Source organism: Nerophis lumbriciformis, linkage group LG03 (genome assembly GCF_033978685.3).
Source record: "Nerophis lumbriciformis linkage group LG03, RoL_Nlum_v2.1, whole genome shotgun sequence".
In the NCBI taxonomy this organism is placed as follows: domain Eukaryota; kingdom Metazoa; phylum Chordata; class Actinopteri; order Syngnathiformes; family Syngnathidae; genus Nerophis; species Nerophis lumbriciformis.
Window position 1 is genome coordinate 5822718 of NC_084550.2, and position 26217 is coordinate 5848934.

The 26217-nt window shown below is 42.8% G+C and overlaps 1 protein-coding gene across 4 annotated transcripts in view; it reads right to left on the minus strand.

The window, feature by feature from the left end:
* The window catches only part of LOC133578202 (nitric oxide synthase 1-like), a 199766-nt gene that overhangs the window by 49645 nt on the left and 123904 nt on the right, over window positions 1–26217 (minus strand). For 2 of the 4 annotated variants that reach the window (XM_061932425.1, XM_061932451.1), the window contains exons 11-19: window positions 23171–23365; window positions 23003–23088; window positions 16363–16507; window positions 10781–10885; window positions 10655–10713; window positions 10450–10566; window positions 6341–6454; window positions 2390–2564; window positions 119–257 (exon numbers count right to left, since the gene is read on the minus strand). In XM_061932425.1, the coding sequence (XP_061788409.1) occupies window positions 119–257; window positions 2390–2564; window positions 6341–6454; window positions 10450–10566; window positions 10655–10713; window positions 10781–10885; window positions 16363–16507; window positions 23003–23088; window positions 23171–23365 (1135 nt within the window). The remainder of the gene's footprint in view (window positions 1–118; window positions 258–2389; window positions 2565–6340; window positions 6455–10449; window positions 10567–10654; window positions 10714–10780; window positions 10886–16362; window positions 16508–23002; window positions 23089–23170; window positions 23366–26217) is intronic. The other 2 variants (XM_061932433.1, XM_061932442.1) reach the window with 1 other exon arrangement.

Below are 26217 nucleotides of genomic sequence, written 5' to 3' on the forward strand. Positions count from 1 at the left end.
TTTGCGTAATTTATGCACATAATGGCGACAGACTCATTTGTCTAGTTGGGACCACGCCTGGCAGAGAACACCACTGTTTTTTTCCATGCGCTTCCCAAAAAGGATGGTCAGTCTTTACCGTCAGTAAGAGCCGGCGCCTCGGCGTTGTACGTCAGCCGGAACTTGCTTTTCTTCCAGCTGCGATCGTTGCTGATCAAGGAGTTGTTGGCCTTCTCGATGTTGACGTCGTCGCCCACGCAGAACACGTCGCAGGCAGCCTTGACGTGTAAACAAAAGCGGCGGCCGTTATTCAAGCAGCAACAATTGACCAAGTCAAGGGGGTCAAACAGCATCCTGGTCAATTATTTCGTTTTGAAGCAAATAAAGGACATTTGGTAATCACTAAGGCTGAAACGACGCGTCGACGTGGTCGACGTCATCGGTTACGTAAATACGTCGACGCCGTTTTTGTGCGTCGACGCGTCGCATATTTACGTCACACTACCGTCATGGCGGAGCGCAAAGCAGACAATGCGAGCGGTGCGAGCGAGGGAAAAAAAGCACGCCAAAAGTCGTCAAAAGTGTGAGAGTATTTCAATAAACGGCCTAATAATGTTATTGCGGCGAACAGCTGTCTCGTCAGCTGACGCGCGAGCTCGCAACCGTGGCTGCTTAGCAACCAGCCAAACCCCATCCATCTTCTTCCGCTTATCCGAGGTCGGGTCGCGGGGGCAGCAGCTTAAGCAGGGAAGCCCAGACTTCCCTCTCCCCAGCCACTTCGTCCAGCTCCTCCCGGGGGATCCCGAGGCGTTCCCAGGCCAGCCGGGAGAGATAGTCTTCCCAGCGTGTCCTGGGTCTTCCCCGTGGCCTCCTACCGGTCGGACGTGCTCGAAACACCTTCCTAGGGAGGCGTTCGGGTGGCATCCTGACCAGATGCCCGAACCACCTCATCTGGCTCCTCTCGATTTGGAGGAGCAGCGGCTTTACTTTGAGCTCCCCCCGAATGACAGAGCTTCTCACCCTATCTCTAAGGGAGAGCCCCGCCACTCGGCGGAGGAAACTCATTTCGGCCGCTTGTACCCGTGATCTTGTCCTTGTCCTGTTGCAAACTAAAGGAAAATAAAAGGAAAAAGTAACTACGGTCTGGTCTTTTGAGTGAAATCCAGAAGCCACATTCAGCATTGGTACATCCCTTGAAGTGTGGGATAAGCACAGCGAAAAAAGCCAAACACTTGACAGTTGTTGTATGCACACTGTGTCGAGCGGAAATGGCCTATCATAGCAGCACAACGGCTATGAAGGAACATTTGAAAAGAAAACACCCGACAGCGTTCTTGCCATCACCATCAACTAGTCAATCGTCCGCGTGAGTATACGTTGTCATCATTACACAAAAACATGAATGTGTCATTTGTATCTGCGTTGTAAATTCATAAACTAAAACACTGTTTCGCTCTGAGAGGCGCGTTTGGCGTGCCTGTTCAGTGTTTACAAAGACGCGCTCCTCTTTAACGCTAACGTTAATTAGTTGTGCAAATACCTTTTACAACATTAACACTTACATATATATTATGTACAAACGAACAATTAACTTTCACTTTAATCATACTATCATTGTTGTGTTATTAAGCAAAATAAGCAATACTTTTACTTTTGTTGAAATGTTTACACTTTTACAGAATATTTCGTTTTGCACTTTTTTGTATTGGATGTCTATCTTTATTTTTGCACATTTTAAAGCAAAATAAGCAATACTTTTACTTTAGAAATGCTTATACTATTGCAGAACATTAAGATTTGCACTGGATGTTTACTTTTATATTTGCGCATTAAAAAGCAAATAAGCTACTTTTAATTGTGTTAAATGTTAAAAGTTTTAAATGTTTACATTGTTACAGAATATTTTGTCCTGTTGTTGTCAATGTTGACTGAGTGGCCATACTTTTTTTTTTTTGTAAATAAAAGTCATGCCTTTTGAAAAAACTGGCCTACATTTATTTTTTCATCTTCATTTTAAATTTAAAAAAAAATCGGTAAAAGGAAAAATAATCTATAGATTAATCGAAAAAAATAATCTATAGATTAACCGATTAATCGAAAAAATAATCTATAGTCATCTTCATTTTAAATAAAAAAAAAAAATCGGTAAAAGGAAAAATAATCTTAAAATTAATAGAAAAAATAATCTATAGATTAACCGATTAATCGAAAAAATAATCTATAGTCATCTTCATTTTAAATAAAAAAAATAATCGGTAAAAGGAAAAATAATCTATAGATTAATCGAAAAAAATAATCTATAGATTAACCGATTAATCGAAACAATAATCTATAGATAAATCGATTAGAAAAATAATCGTTAGCTGCAGCCTTAGTAATCACACAAGACAATCAAGGCCGAGGGACCGACCTTAAAAACCTTCTTGGCCCAGGTCCTGAAGGACTCCTCCTGGCCACACAGCTCATCCCCCTCCCCCATGCGGAGGATGCGCTCTCCCCCGAGCTCCTCAAAGAGCGTGTCCACAGCGTGGGCAAAGGCGCAGAAGTGCGGGTAGGCCCTGGATCCCAGGCCAAACACGGAGAACCTAGACCGCAGAAACGGGAAATGTTAACACATTATACAAGTCCATTCCCCTACCCCTGCCGAAAACTGCACTTTTTGGGGGGAATTGTGCCCGTTATCCACGATCCTTACGTGGGACAAGAACACACGTCCTTTCCTTTTTCTGTCTAATCCAATTAGTGAAACACTTCTCGTAAGAAGCAGCTAACAACTCAGGTAATGGGAATACGATATATTACGCTTATAACGTCCTTTCAAAACTTTCTAAAAACTTGTAACAAAGTTTTATACAGGTAAAAGCCAGTAAATTAGAATATTTTGAAAAACTTGATTTATTTCAGTAATTGCATTCAAAAGGTGTAACTTGTACATTATATTTATTCATTGCACACAGACTGATGCATTCAAATGTTTATTTCATTTAATTTTGATGATTTGAAGTGGCAACAAATGAAAATCCAAAATTCCGTGTGTCACAAAATTAGAATATTACTTAAGGCTAATACAAAAAAGGGATTTTTAGAAATGTTGGTCAACTGAAAAGTATGAAAATGAAAAATATGAGCATGTACAATACTCAATACTTGGTTGGAGCTCCTTTTGCCTCAATTGCGTTAATGCGGCGTGGCATGGAGTCGATGAGTTTCTGGCACTGCTCAGGTGTTATGAGAGCCCAGGTTGCTCTGATAGTGGCCTTCAACTCTTCTGCGTTTTTGGGTCTGGCATTCTGCATCTTCCTTTTCACAATACCCCACAGATTTTCTATGGGGCTAAGGTCAGGAGAGTTGGCGGGCCAATTTAGAACAGAAATACCATGGTCCGTAAACCAGGCACGGGTAGATTTTGCGCTGTGTGCAGGCGCCAAGTCCTGTTGGAACTTGAAATCTCCATCTCCATAGAGCAGGTCAGCAGCAGGAAGCATGAAGTGCTCTAAAACTTGCTGGTAGACGGCTGCGTTGACCCTGGATCTCAGGAAACAGAGTGGACCGACACCAGCAGATGACATGGCACCCCAAACCATCACCCAACCATGCAAATTTTGCATTTCCTTTGGAAATCGAAGTCCCAGAGTCTGGAGGAAGACAGGAGAGGCACAGGATCCACGTTGCCTGAAGTCTAGTGTAAAGTTTCCACCATCAGTGATGGTTTGGGGTGCCATGTCATCTGCTGGTGTCGGCCCACTCTGTTTCCTGAGATCCAGGGTCAACGCAGCCGTCTACCAGCAAGTTTTAGAGCACTTCATGCTTCCTGCTGCTGACTTGCTCTATGGAGATGGAGATTTCAAGTTCCAACAGGACTTGGCGCCTGCACACAGCGCAAAATCTACCCGTGCCTGGTTTACGGACCATGGTATTTCTGTTCTAAATTGGCCCGCCAACTCCCCTGACCTTAGCCCCATAGAAAATCTGTGGGGTATTGTGAAAAGGAAGATGCAGAATGCCAGACCCAAAAACGCAGAAGAGTTGAAGGCCACTATCAGAGCAACCTGGGCTCTCATAACACCTGAGCAGTGCCAGAAACTCATCGACTCCATGCCACGCCGCATTAACGCAGTAATTGAGGCAAAAGGAGCTCCAACCAAGTATTGAGTATTGTACATGCTCATATTTTTCATTTTCATACTTTTCAGTTGGCCAACATTTCTAAAAATCCCTTTTTTGTATTAGCCTTAAGTAATATTCTAATTTTGTGACACACGGAATTTTGGATTTTCATTTGTTGCCACTTCAAATCATCAAAATTAAATGAAATAAACATTTGAATGCATCAGTCTGTGTGCAATGAATAAATATAATGTACAAGTTACACCTTTTGAATGCAATTACTGAAATAAATCAAGTTTTTCAAAATATTCTAATTTACTGGCTTTTACCTGTATACATGATGTAAGTATGTACCGTATTTTTCGGATTATAAGTCGCAGTTTATGAAAGTTGCATAATGTTTTTTTCCTTCTTTATTATGCATTTTCGGCAGGTGCGACTTATACTCCGAAAAATACGGTATGTATTACCGAAACTTCTTTCTTGGGCGCGTTGATTTCACAATAGCATTGAAAGTGTTTTAAAACCTCACTTAAGAAGTTTTATTTTTGGTAAATTGAGTTGAGTTGAGTTTATTTGGAACATGCAAGCATACAACACAATTTCCAGTGTCTCTTTTCAACATGTTCGAAAAGGAGTAGGAAGAAGCAGAGCTTATTTAATCCTTCCCCCTTTTCTTTTACATAACAGTTGCTAAAACTTCTGTTCACTTCCTGTTCTCAATTTATTCACAATATACTCTATGAGTAATCACAGTAAAAATAAATAAATAAATAAAAATTGATGAAGTAAGTCATATTTCATATGATGAGATAAGTAATATTTTTTTGAGAATAAAAGAATGGATGGATGAAATAAATTCAGAATGTTTATCATGGTTCTTCTTCTTTGTACTTTGTAAACACTTTAAGTTTGAAGAGTTTCTTGAAGTGGATCATATTAGTACATTGTTGGATTGCTTTGCTTAATCCATTCCATCATTTAATTCCACATACTGAAGGTCTTAAGTGTTGTACGTGCGTACAAATGTTTTAAATGACATTTTTCTCTAAGATTATATTTCTCCTCTTTTTTTTGAGAAGAATTGTTGTATATTCTTGGCTAGCAGGTTAGAGTTTGCTTTGTGTAAAATTTTTAGCTGTTTGCAAATTCACTATGTCGTGGAATTTCAGTATCTTTGATTGGTTTGTATTATTATATTATTATAACTTATCTTTTTTGTAACACCGTTAATGAATGAAGTGTACTTTTGTAGTTATTTCCCCATATTTCTGAACAATAACTCAGATATGAGCAGTAGAGAATACGAAGTGATTTTTGGTCTAGAAGATGTTTTGCTTTATTCATTATTGACGTGTTTCTTGCTACTTTGTATATTTTTTACATGAGATTTCCAGTTTAATTTATCATCAATCATTATATCTAGAAATTTGATTTCATTTACTCTTTCAATTTCTATTTCGTCTATTTGTGTTTGACTTTCTCTTCTACTGTTACCAAATAGCATTATTTTTGGCAGCGTTTGGTGGACGAAAGCGGTAGTGTTTTGCCGGAAAAAGACCACATTTTCCATGATGACTAGCGCATAAAAGCAAGATGAAGGTGTTCTTGTGTTATTTCATGTATGGTAATCAACAGAAGGATGTTGTTCTGGCCCAAGGACTTCAAAGCGGAGAGATGACAGGATCTGCCCAATTTCCAGACGACCTCTTTTTGAAGTAACTCTTTTTGAACTATTTTATGGAACTCTTTTTCAACTATTTTACAAACTCTTTTTGAACTGACCTTTCCTGTGAATTGTTTACGACCTTTTCTGTGAACATTTTGCGACCTTTGGAAACAAAAGAAGGAGGCGTGCAATCTTTTGGCAGAACGTAATGACACTGTACAAAAGTACAGATGTGCACGTTTCTCCTCACTGAACCAAATTGAATTCTGTCTCTGTCTAATTCTTTGCCTCTTGTCTTGTTTAGTAGATGTCATCAGTGTTTGAACCTGACACACTATATGTTGGTTACTATGCACGTTAAATGGAGCGTTTTTTTGATTTTTTTTTTAAGAAGACTTTTCGAGTAGAGCAGATGAATCCCATACATCTGCATTGTGAGCCGCCTCGTACTGGCAGTTTGTCCATATTTTGAACACATAATAAAGAAAAAGACAAGTTTTGGCGTTTCACACAGGGACTGTGGATGAGGGGCAACATTTTTTTAAAAAGTGCAATTCTTCTGACAGTTGACATGTTGACAAATACTTCAGCGGTTTTTTTTCTTGTCGCTTTGCCCTCGGAGAGTCGCAGTGTGTCATCTTCTCGTTTGAGGGAGTTCCTTCCTGACTGGTGGTCTTCGAGACATCGGTGCCATTGCAACTGGGTTTCACAAGGAGACGTTCACATTTTGACAAATCCCACATCATGAATGAATTTTTCAGAAGGGTTGCACCAGAGTCCCAAGGAAGAAAAGCAAAGAAAAGGGCAAAGCGTGGATACCACTGATCTGATTTTGACTGACTTCTGATTTGGACCACAATAGGGGTGTTCCGATACAACTTTTTCACCTTGATACAATACCGATATTGGAGCCATGCGTTTTTGATCCGATATGATACACTATATTGCCAGAAGTATTTGGCCACCTGCCTTTACTCACATATGAGTCTTACTTGTTTTTAAATCCTTACGTGGTCTTGCCCCACCTTACCTCTCTGAGCTGCTCCACCTCTATGCCCCCACCCGGTCCCTCAGGTCAGCTGATCCTGGATGTACCCAAATCAAAGCGCACGCTTCGAGGGGACAGGGCCTTCTCAGTTGCGGGTCCCAAACTCTGGAACAATCTCCCTCTCCATGTGAGACAGGCCCCTTCTTTAGGTACTTTTAAGAGCCTTCTTAAAACCCATTTTTATTCACTGGCTTTTAACCCAGCATGAGACTTTAAACTGTTTTTAACTTTTTTAACTGTTTTTAACTGCTTTTTATCTAACAAATTGTTCTTAAGGTAATTTGTATTTGCTTTTTCAATGTGTATTTTACTTCTGTTTTAAATGCTATTTTTTAGTCTATTTCTTTGTGGTGTACAGCCCTTTTGTTCTTCAACTGTGCTTGTTTTTAAAGGGCTTTCTAAATAAAGTTGGTATGGTATGGTATGGTATATGAACTTGAAGTGCCATACCATGGAATTGTCCAACATGTTTTGGTATTGTCGGAGGCAGATATTTACATGTATCCGAATTTAAGTGTTACTTCTTTATATTTCATAATCATATTACAAAACAGCTAGTGTTTTTCTTCCAATTGTGGTCTTTTGGTTGTCTGCAAAACGGTGTGCTTAACCTTGAATGAGGAATGTTAGAGAGAGAGAGAGATAATGGACATTTGTTTTGGCTAGAGACACAAGGTCTGCCAGGGACTTAAGAGGGGGGGGAGGGTGTTTCGGGGGACAGACGATCTTAGGGGCGCAATTGAATGTTCTATGCTGGACTGGTCTGAATGTATATCTGCAAAGCTTTGCAAATATATTACAAAATACCTATTCTGTCTCTGGTGGTTTTTCTACTCAGCTTTAAGTGTCGTAAAGAGCTTGGGAGCGACTTGTGACTTGAATTCCCTGGGAGGAACAACTGGTCCAAAACGCAACAGTATCCTGGAGCATTCAAAGTTCCTTTCACTGGAACTAAGGGGCCAAGCCCAACTCCTGAAAAAACAACCCCACACCATAATTCCTCCTCCACCAAATTTCACACTCGGCACAATGCAGTCCGAAATGTAGCGTTCTCCCGGAAACCTCCAAACCCAGACTGGTCCATCAGATTGCCAGATGGAAAAGCGTGACTCATCAGTCCAGAGAACATCCACTGCTCTAGAGTCCAGTGGCGAAGTGCTTTACACCACTGCATCCCACGCTTTGCATTGGACTTGGTGATGTATGGCTTAGATGCAGCTGCTCGGCCATGGAAACCCATTCCATGAAGCTCTCTGCGTACTGTACGTGGGCTAATTGGAAGGTCACATGAAGTTTGGAGGTCTGAAGCAACTATGTCTTTGCACTATGACCCCTCTCTGTCAATTTACGTGGCCTACCACTTGGTGGCTGAGTTGCTGTTGTTCCAAAACTCTTCACTTTTCTTATAATAAAGTTGACTTTGGAATATTTAAGGAGCATTTCACGACTGGATTTGTTGCACAGGTGGCATCTAGAGTGAATGGCTTCAGAAAAATGGCCTCAGCCCGGTTATAGGCTTAGTTGGACTCGCAGAGACGACTGGCTGCCACAAAGCTGTGCCGTTTTGTTTACGTGGCGCCATTTCTACCATGTATGGATAATCCACAGACGTCACCAGTGGGATGTCACAAATGGGGTGAATTCCAGATGGCTCCTTTGAAGGAAGTTGTCACGCCGGAGGGCGGGGGGTCGCAGCTTGCTGCGAGGTTTGTTCCCCCGAGATGCAAACGGATCACTCCGGACAGGACTTGCAGGTAGGAACATATTTTAATCTTCTCAAGAAATCTTGGCAGGGCATGAGGTAAACAAACAGCATAAACTATGGCGTGGAACAAACACAAAACTGTGGCATGAAACACTTAGCATAAACTATGGCATGGCATGACACAAACAATGGCGCCAGGCCGACTGACTGGCAAAGGCAGGCTTAAATAACGTCTCTTGATTAGAGCCAGGTGAGCGTGCCGCACACAAGAGGCAGGTGAAACTAATACGCAACCATGGCAACCAAAGAGTGCACAAAAACAGGAACTTGGAGTCAAACTAACAGAACATAACGAAAACATGATCCGGACCACGGATCATGACAGAAGTATGAATGAAGGCAAGATAGTTTTATATAGAACTCCACAATGCCTCCACGGTTTGATTTCAAATTTTCAGGACTTGTACAACTCCCAAATAGGTACCAATAGGTAAAACTTCTGTCCATAACTTTTATGGACAGAATTTCTAGGCGCAGTCAAGGCGTTGAGGGGATCTGGTTTGGTGGCTGCAGGATTAGGTCTCTGCTTTTTGCAGATGATGTGGTCCTGATGGCTTCATCTGGCCAGGATCTTCAGCTCTCACTGGATCGGTTCGCAGCCGAGTGTGAAGCACCTCCAAGTCCGAGTCCATGGTTCTCGCCCGGAAAAGGGTGGAGTGCCATGTCCGGGTTGGGGAGGAGATCTTGCCCCAAGTGGAGGAGTTCAAGTACCTCGGAGTCTTGTTCACGAGTGAGGGAAGAGTGGATCGTGAGATCGACAGGCGGATCGGTGCGGCGTCTTCAGTAATGCGGACGTTGTATCGATCCGTTGTGGTGAAGAAGGAGCTGAGCCGGAAGGCAAAGCTCTCAATTTACCGGTCGATCTACGTTCCCATCCTCACCTATGGTCATGAGCTTTGGGTTATGACCGAAAGGACAAGATCACGGGTACAAGCGGCCCAAATTAGTTCCTCCGCCGGGTGGCGGGTCTCTCCCTTAGAGATAGGGTGAGAAGCTCTGCCATCCGGGGGGGAGCTCAAAGTAAAGCCGCTGCTCCTCCACATCGAGAGGAGCCAGATGAGGTGGTTCGGGCATCTGGTCAGGATGCCACCCGAACGCCTCCCTAGGGAGGTGTTTAGGGCACGTCCGACCGGTAGGAGGCCGCGGGGAAGACCCAGGACACGTTGGGAAGACTATGTCTCCCGGCTGGCCTGGGAACGCCTCGGGGTCCCACAGGAAGAGCTGGACGAAGTGGCTGGGTGGGGAGAGGGAAGTCTGGGCTTCCCTGCTTAGGCTGCTGCCCCCGCGACCCGACCTCGGATAAGCGGAAGAAGATGGATGGATGGATGGATGGAAGGTAAAAAAAGTTATTTTTGCATAATATGGCCCTAAAATGCTGGGAGGGGGTCAACTGGGACCAAACAGATTTCTGACGGGGCTATAACCCCACTAGCCCCGGTGTTGCGCCGTCCCCGCCACTGTAGGTCAACATATGCTAAGACATCTGAACAAAACATCAATATCTTCGTGTTATAGGGGACCAAGCAAATGAATGCGATATTTAACTCGAAAAGCACTCGGAGAGCGCTAACCAGTAATTCCAGTTGTACAAAAAGTCCTATATGCAAATTTGTTCCAGATCAGCCTGATACTGTACTCCCAAGCCAAAAGCAACAATTACATAACCTCCTGGCAGAGATAATAATAAATCTCATTGTAATAAATAAATAGTATGTTTTACAATACACCAAGGGCTAATAAAATATGAAAATGGCCCCTGGGCCGCAAATAAAAACTAAGGATAAATGAACAATTTTGGACATGTTTGGGAAAGGCTGCTTTGTCAGATGCAATGCAAAGAAGAAGAATGAAGCACTTTTTGAGGAATCATGTCGACCGTACCTGACGTTGGCAAGCGGCCCGGTGCTCTCAAAGTTGACTTTTGCTTCCGGCTCGTCGCTGGACGACTTCCTGGTGTCCGAGTAGGAGGACACGCTGTTGAAACGAACTTTGTAACTCCTGTTGAATGGACGGACAACAGACGGATGAGCCACCAGATGCAAGGCAGCAAGGTTGAAACGACCCAAGACAAAAACCTCCGACCCACTTTCTGTCTTCGGTGTTTGAGGTCGGGTGCCGCATCTCCATTAAGGCCGCGCCAAATTTCTACAACAAACCAAGGCGGGATTTTAGTCCCCAGCCAATGAACCGCCCATGAAATAAGGATCACTACCTCTCCGTTCTCAGGCGGATCACCGTTGCCGAAGGTGCTGGTCACCACTAACACCAGCGTCTCGTGCTCCAGGTGCACCAAATCGTACTCATCCATGGACATGGTCTGTGGGAAAGAAAACAACCATAGTCTCACATGACTTGAGATTGCGACTGAAGAGGAGATGATGACCCGCACATCTACAGTCGTGGTCAAAAGTTTACATACACTTGTAAAGAACATCATGTCATCTATCTTGTCGATTGTATTGTACCATATGTCCCGGCAAGAAATCTGCGTTCAAAGAACTCCGGCTTATTAGTGATTCCCAGAGCCCAAAAAAAGTCTGCGGGCTATAGAGCGTTTTCTATTGGGGCTCCAGTACTCTGGAATGCCCTCCCGGTAACAATTAGAGATGCTACCTCAGTAGAAGCATTTAAGTCCCATCTTAAAACTCAATTGTATACTCTAGCCTTTAAATAGACCCCCCTTTTAGACCAGTTGATCTGCCGTTTCTTTTCTTTTCTCCTCTGCTCCCCTCTTCCTTGTGGAGGGGGGGGGGGGGGGGCACAGGTCCGATGGCCATGGATGAAGTGCTGGCTGTCCAGAGTCGGGACCCGGGGTGGACCGCTCGCCTGTGCATCGGCTGGGAACATCTCTGCGCTGTTGACCCGTCTCCGCTCGGTGTTAGATCCACTATGGACTGGACTCTCACTATTATGTTAGATCCACTATGGACTGAACTCTCACACTATTATGTTAGATCCACTATGGACTGGACTCTCACTATTATGTTAGATCCACTATGGACTGGACTCTCACTATTATGTTAGATCCACTGTGGACTGGACTCTCACTATTATGTTAGATCCACTATGGACTGGACTCTTACTATTATGTTAGATCCACTATGGACTGGACTCTCACACTATTATGTTAGATCCACTATGGACTGGACTCTCACTATTATGTTAGATCCACTATGGACTGGACTCTCACACTATTATGTTAGATCCACTATGGACTGGACTCTCACACTATTATGTTAGATCCACTATGGACTGGACTCTCACTATTATGTTAGATCCACTATGGACTGGACTCTCACTATTATATTAGATCCACTGTGGACTGGACTCTCACTATTATGTTAGATCCACTATGGACTGGACTCTTACTATTATGTTAGATCCACTATGGACTGGACTCTCACACTATTATGTTAGATCCACTATGGACTGGACTCTCACTATTATGTTAGATCCACTATGGACTGGACTCTCACTATTATGTTAGATCCACTATGGACTGGACTCTCACACTATTATGTTAGATCCACTATGGACTGGACTCTCACTATTATGTTAGATCCACTATGGACTGGACTCTTACTATTATGTTAGATCCACTATGGACTGGACTCTCACACTATTATGTTAGATCCACTATGGACTGGACTCTCACTATTATGTTAGATCCACTATGGACTGGACTCTCACACTATTATGTTAGATCCACTATGGACTGGACTCTCACTATTATGTTAGATCCACTATGGACTGGACTCTCACACTATTATGTTAGATCCACTATGGACTGGACTCTCACTATTATGTTAGATCCACTATGGACTGAACTCTCACACTATTATGTTAGATCCACTATGGACTGGACTCTCACTATTATGTTAGATCCACTATGGACTGGACTCTCACTATTATGTTAGATCCACTATGGACTGGACTCTCACACTATTATGTTAGATCCACTATGGACTGGACTCTCACTATTATGTTAGATCCACTATGGACTGGACTCTCACACTATTATGTTAGATCCACTATGGACTGGACTCTCACTATTATGTTAGATCCACTATGGACTGAACTCTCACACTATTATGTTAGATCCACTATGGACTGGACTCTCACTATTATGTTAGATCCACTATGGACTGGACTCTCACTATTATGTTAGATCCACTATGGACTGGACTCTCACTATTATATTAGATCCACTGTGGACTGGACTCTCACACTATTATGTTAGATCCACTATGGACTGGACTCTCACTATTATGTTAGATCCACTATGGACTGGAATCTCACACTATTATGTTAGATCCACTATGGACTGGACTCTCACTATTATGTTAGATCCACTATGGACTGGACTCTCACACTATTATGTTAGATCCACTATGGACTGGACTCTCACTATTATGTTAGATCCACTATGGACTGGACTCTCACTATTATGTTAGATCCACTATGGACTGGACTCTCACTATTATATTAGATCCACTGTGGACTGGACTCTCACTATTATGTTAGATCCACTATGGACTGAACTCTCACACTATTATGTTAGATCCACTATGGACTGGACTCTCACACTATTATGTTAGATCCACTATGGACTGGACTCTCACACTATTATGTTAGATCCACTATGGACTGGACTCTCACTATTATGTTAGATCCACTATGGACTGGAATCTCACACTATTATGTTAGATCCACTATGGACTGGACTCTCACTATTATGTTAGATCCACTATGGACTGAACTCTCACACTATTATGTTAGATCCACTATGGACTGAACTCTCACACTATTATGTTAGATCCACTATGGACTGGACTCTCACTATTATGTTAGATCCACTATGGACTGGACTCTCACTATTATGTTAGATCCACTATGGACTGGACTCTCACTATTATATTAGATCCACTGTGGACTGGACTCTCACTATTATGTTAGATCCACTATGGACTGGACTCTTACTATTATGTTAGATCCACTATGGACTGGACTCTCACACTATTATGTTAGATCCACTATGGACTGGACTCTCACTATTATGTTAGATCCACTATGGACTGGACTCTCACACTGTTATGTTAGATCCACTATGGACTGGACTCTCACTATTATGTTAGATCCACTGTGGACTGGACTCTCACTATTATGTTAGATCCACTATGGACTGGACTCTCACACTATTATGTTAGATCCACTATGGACTGGACTCTCACTATTATGTTAGATCCACTATGGACTGGACTCTCACACTATTATGTTAGATCCACTATGGACTGGACTCTCACTATTATGTTAGATCCACTATGGACTGGACTCTTACTATTATGTTAGATCCACTATGGACTGGACTCTCACACTATTATGTTAGATCCACTATGGACTGGACTCTCACTATTATGTTAGATCCACTATGGACTGGACTCTCACACTATTATGTTAGATCCACTATGGACTGGACTCTCACACTATTATGTTAGATCCACTATGGACTGGACTCTCACACTATTATGTTAGATCCACTATGGACTGGACTCTCACACTATTATGTTAGATCCACTATGGACTGGACTCTCACTATTATGTTAGATCCACTATGGACTGGACTCTCACACTATTATGTTAGATCCACTATGGACTGGACTCTCACTATTATGTTAGATCCACTATGGACTGGACTCTTACTATTATGTTAGATCCACTATGGACTGGACTCTCACACTATTATGTTAGATCCACTATGGACTGGACTCTCACTATTATGTTAGATCCACTATGGACTGGAATCTCACACTATTATGTTAGATCCACTATGGACTGGACTCTCACTATTATGTTAGATCCACTATGGACTGGACTCTCACTATTATGTTAGATCCACTATGGACTGGACTCTCACTATTATGTTAGATCCACAATGGACTGGACTCTTACTATTATGTTAGATCCACTATGGACTGGACTCTCACACTATTATGTTAGATCCACTATGGACTGGACTCTCACTATTATGTTAGATCCACTATGGACTGGACTCTCACACTATTATGTTAGATCCACTATGGACTGGACTCTCACTATTATGTTAGATCCACTATGGACTGGACTCTTACTATTATGTTAGATCCACTATGGACTGGACTCTCACTATTATGTTAGATCCACTATGGACTGGAATCTCACACTATTATGTTAGATCCACTATGGACTGGACTCTTACTATTATGTTAGATCCACTATGGACTGGACTCTCACACTATTATGTTAGATCCACTATGGACTGGACTCTCACTATTATGTTAGATCCACTATGGACTGGACTCTCACACTATTATGTTAGATCCACTATGGACTGGACTCTCACTATTATGTTAGATCCACTATGGACTGGACTCTCACACTATTATGTTAGATCCACTATGGACTGGACTCTCACTATTATGTTAGATCCACTATGGACTGGACTCTCACACTATTATGTTAGATCCACTATGGACTGGACTCTCACTATTATGTTAGATCCACTATGGACTGGAATCTCACACTATTATGTTAGATCCACTATGGACTGGACTCTCACTATTATGTTAGATCCACTATGGACTGGACTCTCACTATTATGTTAGATCCACTATGGACTGGACTCTCACTATTATATTAGATCCACTGTGGACTGGACTCTCACTATTATGTTAGATCCACTATGGACTGGACTCTCACACTATTATGTTAGATCCACTATGGACTGGACTCTCTCACTATTATGTTAGATCCACTATGGACTGGACTCTCACTATTATGTTGGATCCACTATGGACTGGACTCTCACTATTATGTTAGATCCACTATGGACTGGACTCTCTCACTATTATGTTAGATCCACTATGGACTGGACTCTCACTATTATATTAGATCCACTGTGGACTGGACTCTCACTATTATGTTAGATCCACTATGGACTGGACTCTCACACTATTATGTTAGATCCACTATGGACTGGACTCTCTCACTATTATGTTAGATCCACTATGGACTGGACTCTCACTATTATGTTGGATCCACTATGGACCGTATTTTTTATCACTGCAACCGTAACCCGGAATAGGTTGATGAAAACCGTACAAATTACGGGAAAACCGGAGTAGTTAGCAGGTATGTTGATTGATTACTGTACCTCAAAAATGAACCCAATTGCTATCTTAAAACCGGGGTCTGTACTCAACCGTGACCGCGTCCTAGTTGGTACACGTCACACATCCAAAGGCATGAAGAAAATCCTCAGCAGAGACCCGCCGCGGGGCGTTTGCATCTGCCCGCCGTGCACACCCACACGCCCACTCCCGATGCCACGCACATCCACACAGCCGACGCTCGCGAGCGTGCATGATTGTCTTCTTGTGTGATTGATCACACGGGCAAAAAATAAGACATGACCCGGAGCGGAAGGCACACAATGTGTGAATGGGCGACGCACGTTTTTTTTTTTTAAATGTATTTTTGTCCTGCACAGTTTTGCACAGCCAGCGGTGCTTCGGCATCTTAAACAAGCGGCGCCACTCAACGCTTGGCTGCTTAAATCTCGCCGCTGACCCGCGGCGATTCGCCTGCCGCATGAGAGGAGACGAGGATGTGACAAAAGGAGCACACTCTGGCCCCCGTGTGATCAGCTGGCGCCTCGACTCACCTTTTGTCCGCCGCGGCGAGGTGGGAGGGCGTGCGGGAATGAGCCCTTTTCAAAAAGCGCCCTCACAAGATGATGCAAGGCGGAGGCAAGCGTACCTTTGCGTCGAAGGCGTGCTTGAAGATTTGACACAGGGTTTTGGCGTAATCCTGAGATTTTCCCGTCTCGGTGGCGAACAGGATGGTCGCCTTGACTCTCTTCGCCATGGCCTGACCCATCAGCTTGGCGGAGAACTTCACCGCCCTGCAAAGAAAAAACAAGACAAAACCACGTTCATTTCCCTTACTGGCCCAGCAGTTTGCTCTTCTTTCTGTCTGTAAAGTGTGTTTTGATGAACTTGACCAACGTTAAAGAAAGAGGACGGCTTGAAAAACAGACGTTCTTCCGTCCTAACGGCCGTGCATATTCATAAAACTGAATATTCTCCATGCTGTGTGCATAGGCGCCGATCCGGTGGGTGCTTCGGGGCCCCAGCACCCACGGATAATGCCGAGCACCCACGTCGGATCGATGGGAGCTTTCAATCTTTTCAAATAGTTTTTGAAAAAACAATCTTGTTGTTAATTTTGTGGCAAGTTTGGTCCATTTTACATAATAAAAAAGTCACAAATCACATCAGGGTTTCCCGCAGCGCTTTGTTGTTAAGGCGGCCGCCTTAACAACAAAGACCCACCGCCTAAACCAGGCCTGGGCAATTATTTTGAGTCGGGGGGCCACTATTAGAGAAAAATATGTGTCTGGGGGTCGGTATATCTATTTTTAGGAACACTAATACAAAACCTCACAATAATGTCTGATTGAATGCTTAAAAACGTTATGACAGACCGCCTTAAAAAACGTAATGGAATTTTTAAATTTTTCTATGAACGATAAAACACTGAATATTGACTAATGATCTACTGTTAACAATGGATTCTGATGCGTCATCCATGTTGCTGCTTCTTGATCTTAGCGCTGCTTTCGATACCGTCGATCATAATATTTTATTAGAGCGTATCAAAACACGTATTGGTATGTCAGACTTAGCCTTGTCGTGGTTTAACTCTTATCTTACTGACAGGATGCAGTGCGTCTCCCATAATAATGTGACCTCGGACTATGTTAAGGTAACGTGCGGAGTTCCTCAGGGTTCGGTTCTTGGCCCTGCACTCTGTAGCATTTACATGCTGCCGCTAGGCGACATCATACGCAAATACGGTGTTAGCTTTCATTGTTATGCTGATGACACCCAACTCTACATGCCCCTAAAGCTGACCAACACGCCGGATTGTAGTCAGCTGGAGGCGTGTCTTAATGAAATTAAACAATGGATGTCCGCTACCTTCTTGCAACTCAACGCCAAGAAAACGGAAATGCTGATTATCGGTCCTGCTAAACACCGACATTTATTTAATAATACCACCTTAACATTTGACAACCAAATAATTACACAAGGCGAATCAGTAAAGAATCTGGGTATTATCTTCCACCCAACTCTCTCCTTTGAATCACACATTAAGAGTGTTACTAAAACGGCCTTCCTTCATCTCCGTAATATCGCTAAAATTCGTTCTATTTTATCCACTAGCGACGCTGAGATCATTATTCATGCGTTCGTTACGTCTCGTCTCGACTACTGTAACGTATTATTTTCGGGCCTCCCTATGTCTAGCATTAAAAGATTACAATTGGTACAAAATGCGGCTGCTAGACTTTTGACAAGAAAGTTTGATCATATTACGCCTATACTGTATATACCTTTATATACATATATACATATATATATACCTATACTGGCTCACCTGCACTGGCTTCCTGTGCACTTAAGATGTGACTTTAAGGTTTTACTACTTACGTATAAAATACTACACGGTCTAGCTCCATCCTATCTTGCTGATTGTATTGTACCATATGTCCCGGCAAGAAATCTGCGTTCAAAGAACTCCGGCTAATTAGTGATTCCCAGAGCCCAAAAAAAGTGTGCGGGCTATAGAGCGTTTTCTATTGGGGCTCCAGTACTATGGAATGCCCTCCCGGTAACAATTAGAGATGCTACCTCAGTAGAAGCATTTAAGTCCCATCTTAAAACTCATTTGTATACTCTAGCCTTTAAATAGACCCCCCTTTTAGACCAGTTGATCTGCCGTTTCTTTTCTTTTCTCCTCTGCTCCTCCTCTGTAAATAAATTATTTGGGAATGTCCGGCGGGCCGCATGTGGCCCCAGGCCTTAATTTGCCCAGGTCTGGGTTAAAGTGTCCGCCCTGAGATGGGTAGGATGTGAGTTCAAACCCCGGCCGAGTCATACCAAAGACTATAAAAATGGGACCCATTACCTCCCTGCTTGGCACTCAGCATCAATGGTTGGAATTGGGGGTTAAAATCACCAAAAATGATTCCCGGGCGCGGCACCGCTGCTGCCCACTGCTCCCCTCACCTCCCAGGGGGTGATCAAGGGTGATGGGTCAAATGCAGCGAATAATTTCGCCACACCTAGTGTGTGCACTGCAAAAAGTGAAATCTAAGTGCGATGAAATATGTCAAATAAGGGTGATATTTGCTTATTTTCTGTCTGATAAGATAATTCTTCTCACTAAACAGATTTTATGTTAGAGTGTTTTACTTGTTTTAAGGGTTTTGGTCCTAAATGATCTCAGTAAAATATTACAGCTTGTTGCTGAGATTTGATGACCTATATTGAGTAAAACATGCTTGAAACTAGAATATCAAGTGTTGCAAAGCTGTGTCATAAACACTCACAAGTATAAAACTACTTTTTCAAAGTAATAATTTCTTACTTCAAGCATTAAAAAAAAAAAAAAATCATGATGCCGAGCGCATATCATTATGTCAAGATAATGGCACTAGTATTTACTTCATTTAAGAATATTTTTCAACATATTGAGCAAAAAGGTCTCTTTTTTTTTCTACCAAGAAAAGTGCACTTGTTATTAGTGAGAATATACTTATTTTAAGGTATTTTTGGGGTTCATTGAAGTTAGCTAATTTTACTTGTTTTGGAAAGTCTTGACAAGCCGGATTTTCTTGTTCTATTGGCAGATCATTTTGACTTTTTGCGGTGTGTGTGACAATCATTGGTACTTTACTTTAACTCGTTGTAGTGCAGGATAAAAGTACTGCACATCGTCCTTCAAATAAACAACTACAATGCATTTTTTCAATAATGTTTCTCCCCAATATAATAACAGTAAATGGCGGATTACGTATTTATTTTCAAATTATATTTGAATTATTCTTGTAAGTTTAGATCAATATTAGGGATGTCCCGATCCGATATTTGGATCGGATCGGCTGCCGATATTTGCCAAAAATTGCGTATCGGCAAGGCATGGGAAAATGCCGATCCAGATCCAGTTTAAAAGAAAACTCTGGTCCGTGTTTTCCAACGCACCGATTTAAATAATACATTCCACTTTTCTGCTGCTCCCTAATTTCCGTTCCGCATTTTCCAGCACACCTTCAACACATCCACAGGTCTGTGGATTCTCACGCAGTTGCTTTTAGCTGCTGGCATTACACGACAGGCTCTTCTCACTCTTTCCTGTGTCTCCCTCTCACAGACAGCGAGTGCACCTTCTTACACACGTCACATACTGTCATGTCATACGTCACATACTGTCACGTCATACGTCACATACGTATACGTCCTCCCCGAGCAGAGAGGTAGCAGCATGGCTAACGTTAGCTGTGATGCAAGCGCAGCCGTGCGAGCAACGCTCCCTCTAAGGTGCTCGCCTGTGCAATTGCGCACTGTTTAAGCGTCCTCTGCGCATAGCAAATCTATGCCACGCACAAAATCTAATAAAAAAATAAGCGCATAACAATTTTCAACACACCGACACGACAGAGAAAACAGTTTTCGTCATCATTGTTCAAATATTGTGACGTCTGTCAAGACGCTTATCTCCATTCGGTGCCACACGTCCACACCATCAAAATGCCGAGGCAAAAATTTCCAGCTCAACACCGTATGAAAAAATTAGTGATTTTTTTAGTTGTGATTTCCTTCTCTGCATGAACGTTTAAAAGTAGCATATATTAATGCAGTATGAAGAAGAATGTTTTAATGTAGACATGCAAGCCTTGAAATAACATTTTGAAAATCAAGACTACATTTCCTGCAAATGGGTGCATTTCTACCCTATATTTTAACTTTAGATTTATTCTCATATCAAACTCTTTTGGCTGTCTTTTTGACACTTACATCCGGCGCCCCCCTCCACACCCTGGATTATAAATAATGTAAATAATTAAATGTGATTATCTTGTGTGATGACTGTATTATGATGATAGTATATATCTGTATCATGAATCAATTTAAGTGGACCCCGACTTAAACAAGTGTAAAAACTTATTGGGGTGTTACCATTTAGTGGTCAATTGTACGGAATATGTACTTCACTGTGCAACCTACTAATAAAAGTCTCAATCAATCAATCAAAACACATAGAATCATCATACTGCTGTGATTATATGCATCAAGTGTTCATTCAAGGCTAAGGCAAAATATCGAGATATATATCGTGTATCGCAATATGGCCTTAAAATATTGCAATATTAAAAAAAGGCCATATCGCCCAGCCCTAGTTCAATGATGCCATTTCTGTTTGTCATGTATAATTTTGTCTATTTTGTGTTTATCCTTGAATAAACAGGTCAGTTTCTTGTTACCAACCATTGTGTATTATTCAAACTCCCCTAATTCAGCTGGCTAGTTGTTATCAAGAGTACTAAAACCCTTTTCAACATGATTCTGACAACTAAGTAGGCTAAATAACTTTAAACTTTAATACATGCTCGGATAGGCCAGTATCATACCTGCCAACTTTTGAAATCAGAAAAACCTAGTAGCCAGGGTCCAGGGGCCGCAGGCCCCGGTAGGTCCAGGACAAAGTCCTGGTGGGGGGTTCAGGCTTCGCCCCCCGACGCAAAATGATTATTAGCATTTAGACAGGTTAAAATGTTGCTAAAACCATCACTTTTCTATCAGTCACAGTGACTTTTCAAAACAAAAATATTACAGCAAAAATCATATGGGTTGATTGACATGTTTATTCTGTAAGCTAACTTCAATAGTTTGAAATTATTTTGACAGTTAATGCCAGTTATCCTGTCAACCTTTCACAAGACTTCAATTTGTTAATTGAAAGTATAAACAGTATAAACACTTTTTACAGTAAACAAATGGTAAAACAGTACTAAACAATTCCATTAAAAAAAAAATTGGTGTCATTATTAACTTTCTGTCCAAGCTTGTATAATCTACTGCCTTGTTCAATTGTAAAAAATATTCTGTGCCTAAAATTCACATTTCTATCACAATTATCATACTGTAAACATGGTAAGCTAACTTCCTTAAAATTAATAGTCCTGTCAATAGCATGGAATTACAATTCAAATTTGTTTTTTTTGTAAGCCTTTCAAAATAATTCAAAATATGAAAAATGAATGAAAATTAATTTAAGCCATCAGACACTTGAAAAGTGGCACATCACATCTCTAATGTAATCATTTGAACTTTTCAACAGAAATAGCACTGCAAAAATATTAAGGACATACTTCTGTATTTTGGTAGTTATGCTGTCAACATTTAACAAGATTTCTTCAACTTGGACTTGAAAGCATAAATAGTATAACCACTTTTAACAGTATAACAGTACTAAACAATTCCAATAGATAACATTGGTGTCATTACCTTTTTGTGGCTAAAATCCGAAAAACGTTGAAAGTTTTCCACTTGTATCGCTAGCAACGGCATTAGACTTGTGTTCTTTCGTCCCAACGTGGTCTTTTACATCGCTAATTCCTCCGTGTCCGATCGAAAAAATCTTGTCTGCACAAGGTGCAATTCGCGTAGTTTTCACCCTTTTTGGAACGGATAATTATTCCCGGATAGGCTTTTGAATATTCTTCACGGAATGACTGCAGTTTTCTTTTCGGTTTAAGACTCGTTTGCGATTTTTTTTTCCGGCTGATTCCATGATCGTTCGCTCGTTTGGAAACAATGGCAACTGGTGCCTCGTGCTTGGCAGCGGTGCTATAAATAGCCTCGCGCATTTTAAAAAAAAATATTTTTTTTTAATTAATGAAAAACCGTATTTTTTATCACTGCAACCGTAACCCGGAATAGGTTGATGAAAACCGTACTAATTACGGGAAAACCGGAGTAGTTGGCAGGTATGCAGTATCGGTCAGTTTCGGTATCGGATCGGAAGTGCAAAAACCTGGATCGGGACATCCCTAGTTAATATATTTAAAAAAATTTTTTACATGTCATACAAATGTTTAGCATTTCTATATACAAAAACAAGCTTGGTGCTGCAAATGCCCCCCCGCCCCGCCCCGGCCAGACTTTGGACACCATTGCTCTCAGATCCTTTTTGAGGTCCCGGCTTCTCTGACCGTGCATATGTTACCGAGATGCTAAACAGATGAGAGTGATGGATGTTCGATTCAGTAAGCAGCCGACGAGGCGGATGGATGACAATTGTGATTACCCGGCTTGTCATATCCTGGAGGCAATTACTCTTAACAGTGCGCACGCAGAGAAGGCATGTACGCACAAGCGCACACCCCTAACAAAGGTGTGATTACCCCCCCGAAGCACTGATTGAATACACTTCACAGTCGAGTACACACATCTTCACAAAAGTGGTTGTTCCCCGCCTCAGATCATCTCGTGCTCAGCATCAGTCATTTTCTGTAAAGCGGGACAAATGTTCACCATCGGTGCACACTCACTTGGCGAGCTTCTTGAATCCGATGGCTCTTTTCTTGGTGGGCGTCCCATTGACTCCTTTCCACACGTGAGTATTCCAAGGATCAGCCTACAAGCAGACAGAAAGGCAGACGAGTCGATCCTGGTGTGCGTGTTGCTGTGGCCTTTTGCTGCGAGAGGAGACCACTCACCTGGTACTCAAAAGAGGGTGTGAGGCGGTAGTTGAGCATCTCCTGGTGGAAGACGGGCGTGACGCTTCCCGACATGGGCGGCACGATCCACACCCAGTCTCCGGGACAGCCCCCTCGCACCCGGTACTCGTTCTCCATGTGCTTCATGAAGGACTCGGTGGCCGAATGATGGTCCACAATGGTCACTTTGCATATCTGAAAGCGGAGGAGCGCCGGGTTATGAAGTTCAAAATTAAAGTCAACTTAAAGGGGCACTGCATTCTTTATTGGAATTGTTTCCTGTTATTCACAATCCTTATGTGAGATAAGCACACATACACGATATTTTTTATATTTTTTTGTGTCCTGGGCATGACATTAAAGGGGAACATTATCACCAGACTAGAGATGCGCGGATAGGCAATTATTTCATCCGCAACCGCATCAGAAAGTCGTCAACCATCCGCAATCCACCCGATCTAACATTTGATCAGAACTGCATCCGCCCGCCATCCACCCGCACCCGCCCGTTGTTATATATCTAATATAGACGATGCAAGGCATTAGTGAGGTTATAAAGCTTTTGCCTGTTAAAGAAAGGAGACTGATCCAACGCAGCACAGACATTCGCGTGCCACGCTGTCACGACCCAGACGCACACCAGTGCGCAATCATATGGGAGCCGCGCTGAGCGCACCTCCAAGCGCGTCTCACTGCCGGCGACGGCCGGGTATATGGGCCCGACGCTCCAGTGCCATCCATTTTCAGGGCTAGTTGATTCGGCAGGTGGGTTGTTACACACTCCTTAGCGGGTTCCAACTTCCATGGCCACCGTCCTAGCTGCTGTCTATATCAACCAGGGTGAGCCCCACCCCTTTCGTGAGCGCACTGCGCGCGGAGTGACCCCTGTTACGCGCCCCCGGCAACAGGGGTGGCGGGCAGGTAAGCTGCGCGGGCGGAGCGCGCGGAGTGACCCCTGTTACGAGCCCCCGGCCGCGGGGGTGGCGGGCAGGTAAGCTGCTTACCTGCTGCGCGTGACGCCGGCCGCGGCGAAGGCGGACGAGGCGGGGTGTCGGTGCGGTGGTGACCCTGGACGTGCGTCGGGCCCTTCTCGCGGATCGCCTCAGCTACGGCTCCCGGTGGGGCCCTCTCGGGGGAAGGGGCCTCGGTCCCAAACCCCGGCGAGGCGTCGGGGGCCTTCTCCGCTCCGTAAAAGTGTCCATCTCTTTTTTTTTTTTTCTTCTGTTGTGGCATATGCAGCAGGTGCCTGCTCGTTTTTCGTATGTGGGTAACAACATTTAACTATGTATATATATTTACGAATTGGTTTAACTGCCACCCGCCTGAATCTATTTAAAATCTAATTTTTTTTAATTTCAATCGCCCGACCCGACCCGACCCGACCCGCTGATAAAATTTAATTTTTTAAAATTTCATCCGCCCGATACGCGGATAATCCGCGGACTCCGCGGTTGTGCCCGCAAACCGCGCATCTCTACACCAGACCTATGTAAGCGTCAATATATAGCAGGGGTCGGCAACCCGCGGCTCTGGAGCCGCATGCGGCTCTTTGATCACTCTGATGCGGCTCAGCAAGCTTACTTGCTGAACCCCCCGATTTTCCCGTGAGACTTCCGGATTTCAGTTTCTCTCGCAGAACACTCTCCCGGGATTAATATTCACCGATTTTCACCCTTACAGCTATAATAAGGGCGTACCGTGATGGTACAACATTTGGCGCCTTCTACAATTTATATTAACAGCGTGCTAGCCCAACACTTGTTATACAATATACATCTTCTGCTTCCACACGTACGTGACAGCAAGGCATACTTGGTCAACAGCCACACAGGTTTCACTGACGGTGGCCATATAAAACAACTTCAACACTCTTACTAATAATGCGCCACACTTTGAACCAAAACCAAACAAGAATGACAAACACATTTCGGGAGAACATCTGCACCTTAACACAACATAAACACAACAGAACAAACACCCAGAATCCCATGCAGCCCTGACTCTTCCGGGCCAAATTATACACCCCTGCTACCACCAACACCCCCACCCCTCTCTCTCTGTGCGTCGGTTGAGGTGGGCGGGGTTTGGTAGCGGGGGTGTATAATGTATCCCGGAAGAGTTAGGGCTGCATGGGATTCTGGGTATTTGTCCTGTTGTGTTTATGTTGTGTTAAGGTGCAGATGTTCTCCCGAAATGTGTTTGTCATTCTTGTTTGGTGTGGGTTCACAGTGTGGCGCATTATTAGTAAAAGTGTTAAAAAAAAAATTTATACCGATATATACAGTGGTGGAATTAACACATTATTATGCCTAATTTTGTTGTGATGCCCAACTTGATGCATTAAACAATGTAACAAGTTTTTCCAAAATAAATCAACTCAAGTTATGGGAAAAAAAAATGGCAACATGGCACTGCCATATTTATTATTAAATTATTATTTACTATTAGTCACAAAGTGCAGTATTTTTTTTAACATGCCTCAAAACAAAATAAAATAATAGTGCTTACAGAGTACAAAAAAGGCATGTTGTGGGGGGTGGTATATTGTAGCGTCCCGGAAGAGTTAGTGCTGCAAGGGGTTCTGGGTATTTGTTCTGTTGTGTTTATGTTGTGTTACAATGCGGATGTGCATTCTTGTTTGGTGTGGGTTCACAGTGTGGCGCATATTTGTAACAGTGTTAAAGTTGTTTATACGGTCACCCTCAGTGTGACCTGTATGGCTGTTGACCAAAAATGCGTTGCATTCACTTGTGTGTGTGAAAAGCCGTAGATATTATGCAAAGGAAGTTCTTTTAAGGTTTATTGGCGCTCTGTACTTCTCCCTACGTCCGTGTACACGGTGGCGTTTTAAAAAGTCATAAAATTAACATTTAGAAACCGATACCGATAATTTTGAAACCGATAACTTCCGATATTACATTTTAAAGCATTTATCGGCCGATAATATCGGACATCCCTATTGCTAACCCTGTGGAGCGTCACAACGGCTGGGATGGCGGAAGAAGGCTGCAGCAGAAAAGGGTCCCCCCAGTCGTCTTGGACTCCAT